Source organism: Otolemur garnettii, unplaced genomic scaffold, assembly GCF_000181295.1.
Source record: "Otolemur garnettii isolate 467f Iridium unplaced genomic scaffold, OtoGar3 scaffold00031, whole genome shotgun sequence".
NCBI lineage: Eukaryota > Metazoa > Chordata > Mammalia > Primates > Galagidae > Otolemur > Otolemur garnettii.
In genome coordinates, this window is record NW_003852426.1 from 5829348 (window position 1) to 5846011 (window position 16664).

General features: G+C 42.4%; 1 protein-coding gene and 1 non-coding gene across 5 annotated transcripts in view; both read right to left on the reverse strand.

Moving 5' to 3' along the window:
- Window positions 1-4604: 4604 nt before the first annotated feature.
- Window positions 4605-16664, reverse strand: part of TCP11 (t-complex 11) — an 18437-nt gene continuing 6377 nt past the window's right edge. For all 4 annotated transcript variants that reach the window (XM_012804863.1, XM_012804862.1, XM_012804861.2 and 1 more), the window contains exons 3-9: window positions 11964-12084; window positions 9076-9296; window positions 7703-7839; window positions 7218-7435; window positions 6944-7125; window positions 5756-5919; window positions 4605-5039 (exon numbers count right to left, since the gene is read on the reverse strand). In XM_012804863.1, the coding sequence (XP_012660317.1) occupies window positions 4807-5039; window positions 5756-5919; window positions 6944-7125; window positions 7218-7435; window positions 7703-7839; window positions 9076-9296; window positions 11964-12084 (1276 nt within the window). In that variant the 3' untranslated portion in view covers window positions 4605-4806. The remainder of the gene's footprint in view (window positions 5040-5755; window positions 5920-6943; window positions 7126-7217; window positions 7436-7702; window positions 7840-9075; window positions 9297-11963; window positions 12085-16664) is intronic.
- LOC111725114 lies at window positions 9402-9509 on the reverse strand. The gene has a single exon (XR_002773257.1). It is a non-coding gene; the product is annotated as a U6 spliceosomal RNA (small nuclear RNA).

Consider the following 16664-nt stretch of genomic DNA (forward strand, 5'->3'; position numbering starts at 1 on the left):
ACCTCCAGCTCTTGGGCTTAGGCAATTCTCTTGCCTCAGCCTCCTGAGTAGCTGGGACTACAGGCGCCCACCACAACACCTGGCTATTTTTTTGCAGTTTGGCTGGCACAGGGTTCGAACCCTTCACCCTCAGTATATGGGGCCAGCACCCTAGTCACTGAACCACCCGTGCTGCCCATTCATGGTAATTTTTAATAAAAGTCGCAGGAAACTATTATGTTCCTAAAGGACATAAGATGGGGCAAGCAGCATACAGACCTAAAAAAAGTAAAGAGGGAGCTAAAGAGGAAGATAATAGGGGAGAATAAGAGCTTTGATGGGCTCCTACGTATACTACGAAATCCAGAATGCAACATGCAAATCCAGGTCTGGATACATAATCAGGACAGACTTAAGAGGATCCTAGATTGCATCTTTGATCTTTGGGTCCCAAGGAAGCAAAAAGTAAAGGCTGAGAAGATAGTGTTATAATAAACCTGGCTAAGCAATGAACAAGTGCCCTAGCTCAGAACCAATCTACAAGTCCTTTGAAAGTTGTCTTTTTCTTTGTGCACTATCTCTTTCTATTTGGGGGGGTGGGGATCTAAAAGTATTAATAGAAATTTCTGTTAGTGATCACACATGACAAGGAATGCAATGTTTGCCAAAAAAGCTTGGAAAAGTCAATAAATGTATGACTATAGCCCACAACAAGCAACAACAGAAAACCCTGGAGAGGCAGAAATCAGATTTCTAAAGTTACTACATTGTAATATGTGAATATTCAAAATGCCTGGTTTTCAACAAGAAATTACAAGACATACAAATATGGAAACATATAAGACATACAAGGAAAGTATGGCCTTTTCACAAGAATAAGAAATTGAGAGACACCATCCCTGAAAGCCGAAACACTGCACTAGAAAAAGACTTTAAACCAACTGTGTTAAATGTACTCAAAAAGCTAGAGGAAACTGTGGATAAAGATGTTTGCACAAATAGAGAATATCAACAAAGAGACAGAAATTATAAAAAGGAATCAAATAGAAATTCTGGAGCTGAAAAGTAAAGTAACTAAAATGAAAAATTCACTAGAAGAGTTCAGAAAAAGAATTGAGGACACAGAAGAAAAAGTCAGTGAACTTTCAATTAAATATTCTAGTTTGAAGAGCAAAAAGGGCTCGGCGCCTGCGGCTCAAGCGGCTAAGGCATCAGCCACATACACCTAAGGTGGCGGGTTCGAATCCCCAGCCCGGCCCACCAAACAACAATGAGGGCTGCAACCAAAAAATGGCCAGGCATTGTGGCGGGCACCTGTAGTCCCAGCTACTTGGGAGGCTGAGGCAGGAGACTCGCTTGAGCCCAGGAGTTGGAGGTTGCTGTGAGCATGATGCCATGGCACTCTACCCAGGGGGATAGCTTGAGGCTCCGTCTCAAAAAAAAAAAAAAAAAAGAAGAGCAAAAAGAATAAGAATTAAAAATGAGCAGAGTTTCAAGGACCCGGGGGATACCATCAACTGTATCAACTGCCTGTTCTGCAGAATGGTAAAGTTGATCCCAAAATTCATTTAGAAATACAAGGGATAGCCACAACAATCTCAGAAAAGGAAAATGTTGGAGAACATACTTCCCAATTTCAAAATTTAGTACAAAGCTTATAATAATCAAAACAGTATGGCTCGGCGCCTGTGGCTCAAGTGGCTAAGGCGCCAGCCACATACACCTAAGGTGGCGGGTTCGAATCCCCAGCCCGGCCCACCAAACAACAATGAGGGCTGCAACCAAAAAATGGCCAGGCATTGTGGCGGGCACCTGTAGTCCCAGCTACTTGGGAGGCGGAGGCAGGAGACTCGCTTGAGCCCAGGAGTTGGAGGTTGCTGTGAGCTGTGATGCCATGGCACTCTACCCAGGGGGACAGCTTGAGGCTCTGTCTCAAAAAAAAAAAACAAAACAAAAAACCAGTATGACACTGTCATAAGGAAAAACATACACCAATGGAATGGAATAGAAAGCCCAAACCATCATACACTATGTCTCCCCGAAAATAAGAACTACCCCCAAAATAAGCCCTAGCAGGATTTCTATGCATTTGTTAAATATAAGCCCTACCCCATAATAAGACCATGCATTTCGGTGCCGAGCAGTAAGGAAGAATGGAATACCTTTTATTTGCCACAGCTCCTTTCTCTGAGCCGTTGGCACTTGCGCGCCTGTGCATGTGGTAAGTGCAGTCACAGGCATCCTATTGCGCATGTGCAAATGGCTAGGGGAAAGGAATTCATGCATCACTAGCACCAGCCCCACCAACAAGGTCCCCTCCCCCTGTCAGGTTCCAGAAGAAGATGACTTAACTGTATTTGAATAAATGTAGATTGTTGTATTATACTTAATAAAAATAAGACAACCCCTGAAAATAAGCCGTAGTGTGTCTTCTTGAGAAAAAATTAATATAAGACAGTGTCTTATTTTCAGGGAAACAAGATATATGATCAATTGATTTTTGACAAGGTTATCAAGACCATTCAAAGGAGAAAAGGACAGTCTGTTTAACAACTAGTCCTGGGAAAACTGGATATCCACATGCAAAGTTGGACCCTTTCCTTACATGATGCATAAATATCAACTCAAAATGGTAGCTTCTCAATAAATTAAATATAGATTACCATATAACTCAGCAATTCTACTCCTATATATTTGGGTATGTGCTCAATAGCATAGAAAAAAAGTGTTCAAAACAAACAAAAAAAAACTTAATACAGAAATGTTCATTGTGGAATTACTTACAAAAGACAAAAGATGAACACAACCCAGATATCCATCAACCGATGAATGGATAAAGAAAATGTGGCATATCCATACAATAAAATATTATTTAGCCATAAAAAGGAATAAAGTACCAATATGTCTAGAACATGAATAACATTGAAAACTAAGTGAAAGAAGCTAGTCACAAATGATTCTACTTATTTGAAATATCCAGAGTCAGAAAACTCTGACTCAGAAAGGAGATTAGTTGTCAGGAACTAAGAAAGAGGAGAATGGGGAGTGAGTGGTTACTGGTATGAGATTTCCTTTTATGGTGACAAAAATGTTCTAAACTAGATAGTCATGATAGTTGTACAACATTGTGAATGTACTAAATGTCACTAATGGTAAATTTTATATTATGTACATTTTACCACAATTTAAAATACAAAAATTATTAAAATTCCCTCAAACCAGTGGACATGATTTAATGGAGATATCTTTCCTTGTTCAGGGACAGAGCCCTGTCTGCTCTATGAACAAACATAAAAAAATCAACTCAGAATTTCTAATAAATTGATAATTCCAGATTTTAATTATCAAGCAAGGTTCTGTAGTCAACCCAGTCTGTGCACCTACCAACCAGTCTACTTCACAGAAATCCCTTCAGAGCACTTTTGCCTCTAAGATAATGATGCTTCCAAAATGCGGAAAATCCAACTAGGTAAGCTTCACTGTTTATTAAACAAAGCACTTTGTCTAGGATTCCCCATCCTGAAGCTGTCTAGTTATAAGACTGGAAGCTGAATGATCCAATCCTTCCAGCTTTTCTGGTCACAGTAAAAGTCACACTCTGTTGACATAGCTGTCATCCACCTAGGATCTACTCTTTCAAAAAAAGGCATTTCAATTAGAAGGAAACTCTGGACTCAAAGCACACAAATCCCCTTTCTGCTGTACTTTCTAGATTAAGTGTGTTATTACTAGGTTCATTCCATTTCCTTGCATGGTGAGAACACTGTTTTTCTTCCCCTTGCCTTGAGAACACATGAGTGAATTTCCATTTTCTCAATCTTAATTAAATGTTTTCTTCATTTTAGCTGTAATAGTTTGGGGCTGATCTGCCTCACATAGCCTGAAAAGGATAGGTTAGATCTCTGCAACCTCAGGAGGCGAGCCAAGGTCTTTCCTAAAACATCTCCCATTTGTGATGCCAACAAGACCTCACAACCACAGATGCCCGGACTGGAGATGGCAAGATGGAGGCTGTTACACCTCTGAATGCCCATGTCACCACTGTCAGGAAGTACAGGGTGGGAAACAGGAGACTTACTGGGCTGGATAATAGGACCAGGGATAAAACTGATCCAAATCAGTCACTGACCTAACTATCTAAGTCTGAATTCTGTTTAACTTGAGAGAGGTCCTCAACAGAAGGCTTGCAGCCAGCCTCCGTTTCTATTCAGCCCCCAATATCATGCAAAAGAAAAGAAAGCTGATGCTCCTGCTATTCCTTCACTTGTTACATAATTTGAAACCTTCAGGGGAATTTGGTCCTGGAAATGAGCTTTCTAAATTCTTTCAACCATGTTCTTTCCTGAGCTGATTTGTACAAACCGTATCTCCAAGCTGAACTAGACAGAAAAACAAAGGCTTTCAGAGAAGCCCTAATACTCACATTTTGGATAATTCCAGAATTCTCAAAGCCCTCAAAGAAATGCTTCACCCTTAGAAAAAATAATGTTAGCACCTGGATGAACTGGCTGCTCCACTCTTCATGTTGAAGGGAGCACAGAGAAAGAAAAACTGAGGACTTGTTGACTTCCCAGCTAGTTGGGGGCTAAGGCTTGGCCTCAGTGGCAGCACAGGAAAGATAGAAGTTTTCTTGTAGTTCAGAAGTTTATTAGTGAATGGGTTTGGACCAGTTGGTGTTTACATCTTGATCCCTACAAGCCCTGTTGTATTGGCTTTCAGGAAACTGATGTGTGGAGTTGCTGCTCAGCTGGTCACTGGTGATGTTACCCCAGGATGATGATGGGCTCTCTCCTGGGCTCAAGCTGCCAGGGCTCCGAGCCAGTGTTATCAGAGAGACTTCATTTTTGCTCTCTGCGCATGGGCTGGGGACATGAGGGTTTCTAGGATCTCAGTGTAGTAGGGGCCAAACACCTGCTGATTGTGATATGTAAAGTTGACAAATTTTTGGCCCAGTTCTGCCAGCTCTGCTTCTATGAGAGTAAGGCCTCCAGGGAGGTCTAACAGAGACCTCTGCACACCAAGAACCAAACAGCATTTGAGAAACAAATGGATCCGCTGATCTGTGAAAAGACAATGAGAAGGGAAAGGGCAAATAGATTTTAGGGAGAAACACTGACCCTGCTCTCCACTCACCACATTGAGTTAACTAAGATATTCACCAACCTGTCGCCTATAGATAAGGAGGTTAGTATCTAGCTCTCAAGGACAAAGCAAGATCAAAAACCAGTAGGTTAGTAAATTTCTGACTATTCAAAAAAGAATAGTGCTAAGAAGCCATCAGTTAGATGTTAGTGGGAATCTGACATAACAGCAAGTAGAGTGATCTTTCAGATGGCTATGTTAAAAGCAAGTTGGCCAAGCTCATTCCCTCCATTCCAATATAGGAGTCAGGGAGTCCCTACTATGGGAACATGTCTTCCAGCCTAATTCATCATCAGTTTCTTGTTGGAGGAAGGTGGATATCAAATATCTTAGACTGTAGTCACAGAATGACTAAGCAGCAGGCCAGCGTGACTTGATAAGGTTGGTTAGACAGTGTCACACACTTAGAAGTCATGATGAATTCCTGGATGGAAATCTTCCCCTGTACTACAGAGTCAGCCTTTTTACTGAAATGGATATATTTTTTCAATCCAATATTTTGAAAAAATTAAAGGCTAAATAGTGACTTACCCAATAACCATGCCTTATCTTGGCAAATGTTTGGGTAACTCACTTCTAGGGTTAGGATTTACCTCTCCCTCCAGTGTTTTCACCACCTCACAAGCATGCTCACCAATGACACTGCGAACACAGTTCTCCTTCTTGGCAATGTTCTGGAGCTGTATTATCAGGGATGCTGTACTGTCACTGCTCAGATCAGCAAGACCCATATTCTTGAGGCTTTGATGGATTTCCTGAGATACCTGTTCACTCACAGCCAGCATTGCCTCCTCTGGCCTAGACCATAAAAAAGAATAAACTGGCACCCAGCAGGTGGCCCTGGCAAGGAAGCTCCACACCAGAAGCAAGGCCTACTTGAAGGAGAATCCCAGCCATCCTCCCCACTCCCAACCTACAGCCCCTGGTAGGCAGCAGGGCCCAGTGGACATCTTCACTGTAACCCTTAAGCTACCAACTCTATATATGATAACATGTTCTACTTATCAGTAAACAAGATAAACTATAATATCAACTCAGGAAAAGCACTGTTCTGTCTTTAGATCTACTCAGCATTCTTTAGTCCCATGGACTTTTTAATTAATTACTTAATTAATTTTGGGAATTTGGGTCTCATTTTGTCACCCAGGCTGGAGTGAAGTGGCACATTCATAACTGGAGTGAAGTGGCACATTCATAACTCACTGCAGACTTGAATTCCTGGGCTCAATAGATCCTCTCACCTTGGCTGAGATTATAGGTGTGAGCCATCATACCCAGCCCTTTCTTTTTATATATATATTTTAAAGACTTCCTTGGGCATTTTCCATGGTCATTTGTCTTAACTCACTAATCACAATTACAAATCTAGCCTTCTAATTCCTCTTTATGCTTTGGTGTGATGGTGGACACACAGTGGATGTTCGATCAATATCGCTGACTGACTGACCAACTCCTGGATGTACATAATAATAATACCAGTCTCCTGTCATCTACTCAACTAGATAATGACTCCTTTGTAGCAAACTACCTCTACACTACTCCTTTTGGAAGAAAGTTTACTTTTCTTTGTCCCAGATTTCAAGATCACTTATGGAAAGAAACCAACAATCTTTGTGGCTCCAAAGGGGCTTTCTGAGGTTTGGGAGAAACCCTGACCCTGCACCCTACTCATCACATTCTGAGTTAACTGAATGAGAGGGGAAAGGGCAAACAGATTGACTCCAAAGGGCCTTTCTGAGGTTTGGGATAGACAGTGAGCCATCATTCATTACCTGCCTATGTCCTAAATACGAATACTCTAAAAAAGAGCTATGCACCTTACCTGGAGTTAAAGTCCTCCATCAGGGACCTGGTTATGCGTTTCAGTTTATCCACAAACTGGGGTGAGCCAAACAAAACACTGCCAGAGAAACTACTGGCCACGAGCAAGACTGAGGCCAGGATAGTTAGCTGGTGCAACTGGGACTCCAGCTCCTGCAGCCGGGTTCTGTCCATCACCAGGGTCTGGGGACCAAGGAGAACTAGGCTGTCAGGAAAGGAGGTTCCTGATGGAAGCCCTGAATACAAAATAAGGCAATGCCCTCAGACATTCCTACCTCAGGGAACTCTTCATTCTCAGGGTCCCAGAGAAGGAGGTTCAGGAAGCCCTGGGACAGCACCATTGAGGGGCTGAGGGGCTCTGAGTTGTTGGTTGCTTCATTTGGAGAAGGGCCAGCCACACTGGAAGAATCAGCAGTGTCAGGACAAGTCGGAGGTGGCATGGTGAGGTCTGCTGCTGCTTTGGTCAACCATTTGGTGGTATGATTGAGGAGGCCTGTGACAGGGAAAGGGATGTGTAAGCATCTTCAGCATTTTAATCTCTGAGACTTTAGGACCAAGGTTCTTTTCAAGACAGACTCCTGGTCAATAAATAAATGCTTTAAGAGTCTTTCTGTCTTAAATAACTGTTTCTTCTCCCTCTCTTTACCTGAGGAAGAAACTTTTTATTCCTAAAAGAGACAGAGTACCCTCTAACATCATAAAAGTCAGACCCAAGGTCATGTCTTCCCACTCCTGCCTTCACCTTATATATAATACATACTAGGTTGCTTATTGAGGAGCTCCTGGAATTTAGCCCGCTCATATTGGATGGAATGTTCCTGGCGGTGGGGTTGAAGGCTCTGGATAGTGTAGTTTACCATGTCCATTTTCATCAGGCCCAGAACCTGGAAGATCCCTCTGACACAGGGGGGAAATAAAATATTTATACTATGAAAAGAAATGTAGTAAGCTGGAATCACTAAATTACTATATTCTAGAGTTAGGAGGGGCCTGAAAACTAACTTAGTTCTGCCTCATATATTTAGGGAAGATGACATGCAGCCCATGACCTAAGACCCAGGGTGAGTCAGAAGCTTAACTGGGAACAGGTGAGTCTCCGGACCCTGATGCCTCTGGTCTAGATCTCTTTCACTATTGTCATTCTGTTGCTTCTTAAAAAGGGTAGTCAGTGGAAAAAACTAAACCAGCATGTTAACAATTCTCTTTGGAAAGTGGGAGTATAGGTGATGTTATTTCTGACTCATTGAGCCACTCACTTTTTCTTTCTTTTTTTTTTTTTTTAACTTTTTGAGTCTTGGTTTCTATAGGTATGAAATAGAAATAATTTCCCATCCCTGACCCCTCATAGTGTATGAACCGGGAAAAGAGAAAACCTGGGAAAGGGATTTTTTTTTTTTTTTTAGAGATAGAGTCTTACTTTGTCACCCTTGGTAGAGTGCTGTGGCATCACAGCTCACAGCAACTTCAAGCTCTTGGGCTTAGGCAATTCTCTTGCCTCAGCCTCCCGAGTAGCTGGGACTACAGGTGCCTGCCACAACACCCAGTTATTTTTTTGTTGTAGTTTGGCCAGGGCCGGGTTTGAACCCACCACCTTCGGTATATGGGGCCAGCACCCTACTCACTGAGCCACAGGTGCTGCCCAAGGAAAGGGATTTTTTTTTAACTCTTTGAAAGAAATAATTATGTATTCTAATGTCTTATCTTTAATATAGAGGATCTAATCAATCTCAGGATAATCAAAAGGCCCTGCATGGCCATCTTTGGAAAAGAAAAGCCAATAGATCAAAGTGGAGAGAAGGAGAGGCGGCCTGTGGCTCAGTGGGTAGGGTGCCGGCCCCATATATGTTGTGGCGGGCATCTGTAGTCACAGTTACTCGGGAGACTGAGGCAAGAGAATAGCCTAAGTCCAAGAGCTGGAAGTTGCTGTGAACCATGATGCCATGGCACTTTACCGAGGGCGATAAAGTGAGACTCTGTCTCTAAAAAATATTAAAAAATTAAAAAAAGAGGAGAGAAGGAGTATAATCAAGTCTTCAGAAGGGAAAGGCTGGTATTAAAACAAAAACAAAAACAATAGCTATAACCCAGTGTCTGCCCCAGCTTTTCCCGGCCCAAAGGCATCAAGTTTCACACCTCAGCAACTGAACAGGTTCTGTCACGTTTTCCAGCTTCTGCACTGCTTCATCTCGAACTGGTGCACACAGCAGAGTCATCATGTTGAGAATATATTTAGAGAGGTAAGGGACATCCAGGGCCCCACGTTCTGCTTTCTGCTTGAGAAAGTCCATGTTCAGAGCTTCTTCAATCTCAGTCCTCAGGCGGTTCTGGCGTGGTAACAGCAGTGACAGCAAGATCTGCCCAAGAAAGCCAAAGAAGTTGCATTGTGTTTAAAGCCCCAAGCTTTCTCCAGTGGGCAATCCCTTTAGCTAAAGACATCCCAGCTTATGTCTTTTTTCTTTTTAAATGTGGAATGCTTCACAAATCTGTGTGTCATCCTTGCATGGGGGCCGTACCTAATCTTCTCTGTATTGTTCCAATTTTAGTATATGTGCTGCCAAAGTGAGTATTCTAGCCTATGTCTTTTAAGGATCAAGAAGTTGGGTCCCTAAGTTTCCTATAGAATATTATTTACCTTTGGTTAGAAGCCAGTGATAATTCAAGGGTTAAGGGGATCAATTACAGCAGAACTACACCTAGTAACCAACTTGCAAAACTTTTGTTTCCCATCCCACTAAGTTTTGCTGGTTTGTGTGAAGTACTTGTATCGGTTCTAGTAAACTAGAAGATGGAAACCATTACCTGGCCATTTGGGACTCCTTACACCACTGAACCAACGGGTTCAAAAAAAGAGTTACTCTACTGGCTGGGGTAACTGACCCTGTGTACCAAGCAGAAATAGGATTGCTGCTTCACAATGGGGGCAAGAAAGACACTGCCTGGAACCCAGGAGATTCTTTGAAGTGCCTCTTAGTACCTTGAAGCTCACTATTAAAGGTTAGTGGAAAATCACTGCAAACAAATAAAAAGAACAAAATGTCTAAGACTAAGAGGCAAAAAGGACTCAGCCTTTGTCAATGAAGGTTTGGGTGACTCCAACAGATAAAGAACCCTAACCAGCTGAAGTCCTGGCTAAGGACAAGGGACACATAGAGTGAATAGTGAAGAAGGAAGCTATAGATATCAACTATAGCCTTTTGGCCAATTACAGAAATAAGGACTATAAATTTTCCTTTGCTTGTTATAGGTGTGTTTCTTTACCTAAGCTGAATGGTATATACTAACCATTTTGTTCTTCCTCTTCCTTCCCTTTATTATTTTATACACAGTTAGAACTTAACTTTACAATTTAGCTTTTAGGGAACAAAATATTCAATGGCACAGTGACTGGACTTGAAGAACAGCCAGTGATGGATACCATAACTTGGGCCATATGTCTCCTCACTTGGGGGAGGATGAAACTCATAAGACAAACAGCTATTTATTGTTATGTAGAAATAGAGTTCTCTTCAGGAATTCAAATGGTGCATATGGAAGCTGAGTAGCCAAAGGAGCGACTATGCCATTTATTAATATATTGCCTCACAGATCCAAATCCATTATCCTTTTCTCTTCTCTGTGAAAATGAAGCTAAGACCTTTCAATGTCTTTTACAAGATGACTATATACATATGTGTGTGTGTGTATTTTTAAATAGAGAGAGCCTCACTCTGTTGCCCTAGCTGGAGTGTAGTAGCACAATCGTAGCTCACTGCACCTCAAACTCCTGGGCTCAAGCAATCTTCCCATCTTGTCTTCCTGAGTAGCTGGGACACAGGCACACACCATCATGCCTGGCTTGGAGTCTTGCTATATTGCCCAGGCTGGTCTCAAACTCCTGGCCTCAAGCAGTCCTGCCTCACTCTCCCAAAGTGCTAGGATTACAGGCATGATGCAGCTATTGTGCCTGACCCTTGACAGTACAAATTTTAAGCTTTATCTGTGAAGGGTGTTATTTAGTTTTCTGTACTGTGTAACATTTGCCATAAACTTAGCAGCTTAAAAACAATACCTACATTTGTTATCTCTCTGTTTCTGTGGCTCAGGAGTCCAGCCACAGTATAGCTGGGACTTCTGTTCAGGGTCTCTCAAGGCTGCAATCAATGTGTTAGCTGGGCTACATTCTCATTTGGAAATTTGAGTGGGAAAGATTCTGTTTCCAAGCTCATTCAGATTAATTCCTTATAACTGTATGTTTGAAGACCTCAACTTGCTGTTGGCTGGATGCTACCACCAGGTCCTAAGGAGGGTGCACAATTCCCTGCATACCCTGCAGTTCCTTGTGGCCCTGTCCATAGATAGTTTACAACATATCTGTTCCTTCTTCAGGGGCAACAGAAGAATCTCTCCTTCCAGTTTGCTAAGATGAAGTCTTATATGATGAAATACAATCATGGGAGTGATAGCCCATCACCTTTGCCATATTTTACTGGTGAGAAGTTGCAGATCTCACCTATAATCAAGGGTGCAGATCACTGGGGGTCACCTTAAGGTATGCCCACCATATATTATAAAGCCAGTGCAAAGACAAGCACTTCTCTCTGGGCTCTGGTATGCACACTTGGCAGGCTCCTGCAGCATTCATGGCTGGTCCAGTGCTCAGTTCCTGCAGTGCAACACATAGAGGCCAGCAACTTCCCCTGGCCTAGCCGTGCCCTCTCAGATGAGGTCCTTGGATGTTCCATTTCAGCCCTGGGGTATAGTGGATGCCCCTTTTATCTGATATCCCAAGATTCTTTAGAGTTCTTTGTACTTCTTACTAGCTAAGCCCTCATCTCTCTAATTCCTTGTTATAATAATTTTTATATTAAACCTTTCCTGTTCAAATTACTGTCTACTGATGTAATTTCTGTAATTCTGTCTACTGATTAGATTCTGACTGATTCACAAATTATGTTCAGTTAAGATTTGCTAGCCACGGATACTTCAATGAGCTGGTGTTGTCTAGGAATTTTATATCTATCCATAGAAGGTCAGCCACTCACCTCTTTAATTTCTTTCAGAAGTTCAAGAGCGCAGCTGAAATCAGGGGGAGCTGCTGACATTTGCTCTTTAAGATGGTCCCAAAAGGCATTGTGCATTGTCTCCTTGACTTTGCCTTCCAGACTGTAAGGGGTTAAATGAGCAAATTACTCCCTCTACCCCAAAACTATTATAATCTCCTAAGCCCTAAATAGCATTTAATATGGTAGAAGAGATGGGGAAAAGCTAGGAACTATGTGTGAACTATAGCAGAGTTGAATAAACTAGGGTTACACTTGGATTTCAAGAGCATCAGCAAAGCTTCCAGAAGGGCTCCTTCTGATTCAAAGCAGCCCTCCCTCTGTAGGAGGAAGAACCCTGAATGGAGAAAGGATAGGCTCAATTTTAGCCCTGATTGTATATCTAGCATAGATGTATGACTTAGTTTTCATTTATGTAAATAGTTTGAGCTAAATAAATGCTATTTATGTAAATAGCATTGAGCTAAATGAGCTTTCATTTTCTTATACTCCTAAAATCAAGGTGCACTACCATCTAACTAGTCATAGAAGCCAGAAAGATCAGGGTTGTTTTTTAACCTTAAAAAAAAATACAAGAAGCAAAGGCAATCCAATTTAGAAAGGAGAATCTTTCAACAAATGGTGTTGGAACTACTAGGCATCCACATGTAAAAAAGTGAATCTAAACACAGGCCTTATATCCTTCACAAAAGTTAACTGAAAATGGATCACAGATCTAAATTTTTTCTTTTTTGAGACAGAGTTGCACTTAGTCACTCTCGGTAGAGTGCCATGGAGTCTTGGCTCACAGCAACCTTAAACTCTTGAGTTCATGCCTTGTCTCAGCCTCCCAAGTGCTCGGATTACAGGAGTGCGCTACCACACCCAGTCACAGATGTAAATTTAAAATACAAAATTATAGGGCAGCGCCTGTGGCTCTGTGAGTAAGGCGCTGGCCCCATATACTGAGTGGTGGGTTCAAACCAGGCCCCAGCCAAACTTCAACAAAAAAATAGCTGGGCATTGTGGTGGATGCCTGTAGTCCCAGCTACTCAGGAGGCAGAGGCAAGAGAATCACCTAAGCCCAAGAGCTGGAGGTTGCTGTGAGCTGTGATACCATGGCACTCTACCAAGGGTGACAAAGTGAGGCTCTGTCTCTAAAAATAAACTAAACTAAAATAAAAAACTATAAATATCCTAAAAGTGGCTGGACACAGTGGCTCACATCTGTAATCCCTATACTTTGGGAGGCCAAGATCGAAGGAATGCTTGAGCCCAGGAGTTCAAGTTCAAGATTACAATGAGCTGTGATCGCACCGCTGCATACCAGCTGGGATGACAGAGAGAGCTCTTGCCTCCAAAATAAAATAAAAATAAAAATAAAATAATAGGAGAAAATGCATAAGAGAAGAAAGGTGTTATGTGGGAACTCTGTATTTTCTAATCATTTTTCTGTAAACCCAAAAGTACCCTAAAAAAAGCCTATTAATTTTCAAAAGTGAAATTATAGAAATTTTCCCCTGTGGATATTTATTTAAATGATATCTCCATCCTACAGAGCTAGACCAATAAGAAGGAAAAGAACCATTTGAAAATTCTGAGGCGGCTTGGTGCCTGTGGCTCAAGTGGCTAAGGCGCCAGCCACATACCCCTAAGGTGGAGGGTTCAAATCCAGCCCAGGCCCGCCAAAAACAACAATGACAGCTGCAACCAAAAAATAGCCGGGCGTTGTTGTGGTGGGCGCCTGTGGTCCCAGCTACTTGGGAGGCTGAGGCAGGAGACTCACTTGAGCCCAGGAGTTGGAGGTTACTGTGAGCTGTGATGCCACGGCACTCTACCCAGGGTGACAGCTTGACACCAACAAAAAAAAAAGAAAGAAAGAAAGAAAGAAAATTCTGAGGCAATATCTACTCATTGACAAATAGCTATTGTTTTTTCTTTTTTCTTTTCTTTTTTTTTTTGAGGCAGAGTCTCAAGCTGTTGCCCTTGGTAGAGTGCCGCAGCGTCACAGCTCACAGAAACCTCAAACTCTTGGGCTTAAGTAATTCACTTGCCTCAGCCTCCCAAGTAGCTGGGACTATCGGTGCCTGCTATAATGCCTGGCTTTTTTTTGTTATTGTTTTAACTGGCCTGGGCTGGCTTCGAACCCACCACCCTCAGTGTATGCAGCTGGCGTCCTACCCACTGAGCTACAGGCACGGCCTAGCTATTGGTTTTCTTGAATTAAACATCCTTCCTAAAAAAAAAAAAAAGAAAGAAAGAAAAGAAAAAAAAGAAAACCACACACACACTCCTTGTAAAAATAATACAAGTAATTGTATTACTATACAAAACAAAAAGTCAAATTTTCTCTCCTCCCAACACACAATCTCAGTCATCAGAGGTAACCCACTATAATCTAATGGTCTAGTGTGCGCTAGAATTGTCCTGATATCCTTTCCTCTTATCTAATGTATTCAACTGATCATAAAGTTCCATGAATTCTGCCTCCTATCATCACCTCTTTTTTTTTTGAGGCAGAGCCTCAAGCTGTGCCCCTGGGTAGAGTGCTGTGGCACCACAGCTCACAGCAACCTCCAACTCCTGGGCTCAAGCGAGTCTCCTGCTTCCGCCTCCCAAGTAGCTGGGACCCCAAGTAGCTGGGACCACAGGTGCCCGCCACAACACCTGGCTAATTTTTCGTTGCAGGCATCATTGTTGTTTGGCGGGCCCAGGCTGGATTCGACCTCACCACCTTAGGTGTATGTGGCTGGTGCCTTAGCCACTTGAGCCACAGGTGCAGAGCCATTACCTCTTATCATTAACTGGTCTCCCTGCCACCATTCTTGTCCTTTTAAAATCTGTTCTTCACACTGCCACCAATTCATTCTATTAATAAAATCCACAATTTTTCTATGGTGCAATTCTAATCATGATGTCATGCTGTGGGCCAGGTGCAGTGGCTCATGTCTACAGTCTCAGCACTTTGGGAGGCCAGGGCAAGAGGATCACTTGAGGCCAAGAGTTTGAGACCAACCTGGGCAATAAGCAAGGTCCCAAATCTACAAAAACATCAGCTGGACATAGTGGTAGGTTTCTACAAGTCAGCTACTTGAGAGGCTAAGACAGCAGCCTTGGCAACAGAGGAAGACCCTGTATCTAGAAAAGAAAAGAGTGCCCACAGTACAGTGGTTACGGTGCTAGCCACATGCACTGAGGCTGGCAGGTTTGAATCCGGCCTGGGCCAGCTAAACAATAATGATAACTGCAACAAAAAATAGCCGGGCGTTGTGGCAGCTACTTGGGAAGCTGAGGCAAGAGAATCAATCACTTAAGCCCAGGAGTCTGAGGTTGCTGTGAGCTGTTACACCACAGCACTCTACCAAAGGTGACATAATGAGACTCTGTCTCAAAAAATAAATAAATAAATAAAAAAGAAAAGAAAAGTCCTTTGTGGGTTTGGGGACTCCCTATCACCAGCAGGATAAATTGCTCATATGACTTTTCATGCTATTGCGCTGCCTCTCTTTTTCAGTGTATCTCCTCCTAACTTGTAACACCCTGTACTCAGTCATACCAAGATACTTGTAAAGAACATACCATATTCTACCACTATTCTGTGCAGCTAACATATTGCTTCCACTGCCTAGAACATCCTTTCCCACTGAGAGCACCTGGAAAGGACCTATTCATCATCTAAGATTCTTTGTTTTCTTTCTTTTTTTGAGGCAGGGTCTCACTCTGTTGCCCAGGGTACAGTACCATGGCATCATAATAGCTCACAGCAACCTCAAACTTCCAGGCTCAAGTCTGAGTTGCTTTAGTTTTTTTCTATTTTTAGTAGAGATGGGGGTCTCATTCTTGCTCACACTGGTTTTGAACTCCTGACCTCAAGCAATCTGTCAGTGTTGGCCTCCCAGAATGCTAGGATTATAGGCATGAGTCACCACACCTGGCCCATAATCTAAGATTCAACTCAAGTCTGCACAAGCAGAATCTTCAACTGTAGGCAAATCTTTTCTGATCTTCCTTAGGCAGCCAGATACTCTCATTAAATCCTATATGTACATCTAGAAGTGAACTTAGTCTGGTCAGTCTATTTCTGTTATACAATGGTCTCCCCATAAAAACTTCTTGACTGCAAAGACAGTGTCTTATTTATCTATATTAATATCTATCCCTACCATCTAGCATTCTGCCTGCCACACAATAAAAACTCAATAAATGCCTGGTAAATGAATGCTTGAGCATGGGATTTTCCCTTAAAAATCTACAATAGTAATGAACATCATTCTATGAGCCTAAGGTAAAGCCAATAATGAGTAACCTCAAACTTTATTTCAACCTCTTCCTAACGTAATTTTTTGTATCACCATATTTGGAAACCCAGGTCTGAATAATACTTCTTATCTCCCTTGCTTAATTTCTCTCTCCCTCATTTCCTCTACCTGCAACACCCCTCTCAACACCCCCCAACAACTCCCTCACTGCCACCTATAGAGGACCTTCACTCTCCCAGTTTCAATTTTCTCTCTACAATTGCCAGCAATAAACACATCAACCAGTGAGAGAGTTGCTAAGACATCTGAGTTTTGGTGAAAACCTGTTCCCAAAGAAGTCTATAGGCTCAGCGCCTATAGCTCAACCGGCTAAGGTGCCAGCCACATACACCTAAGGTGGCGGGTTCGAATCCCCAGCCCGGACCCGCCAAACAACAATGATGGC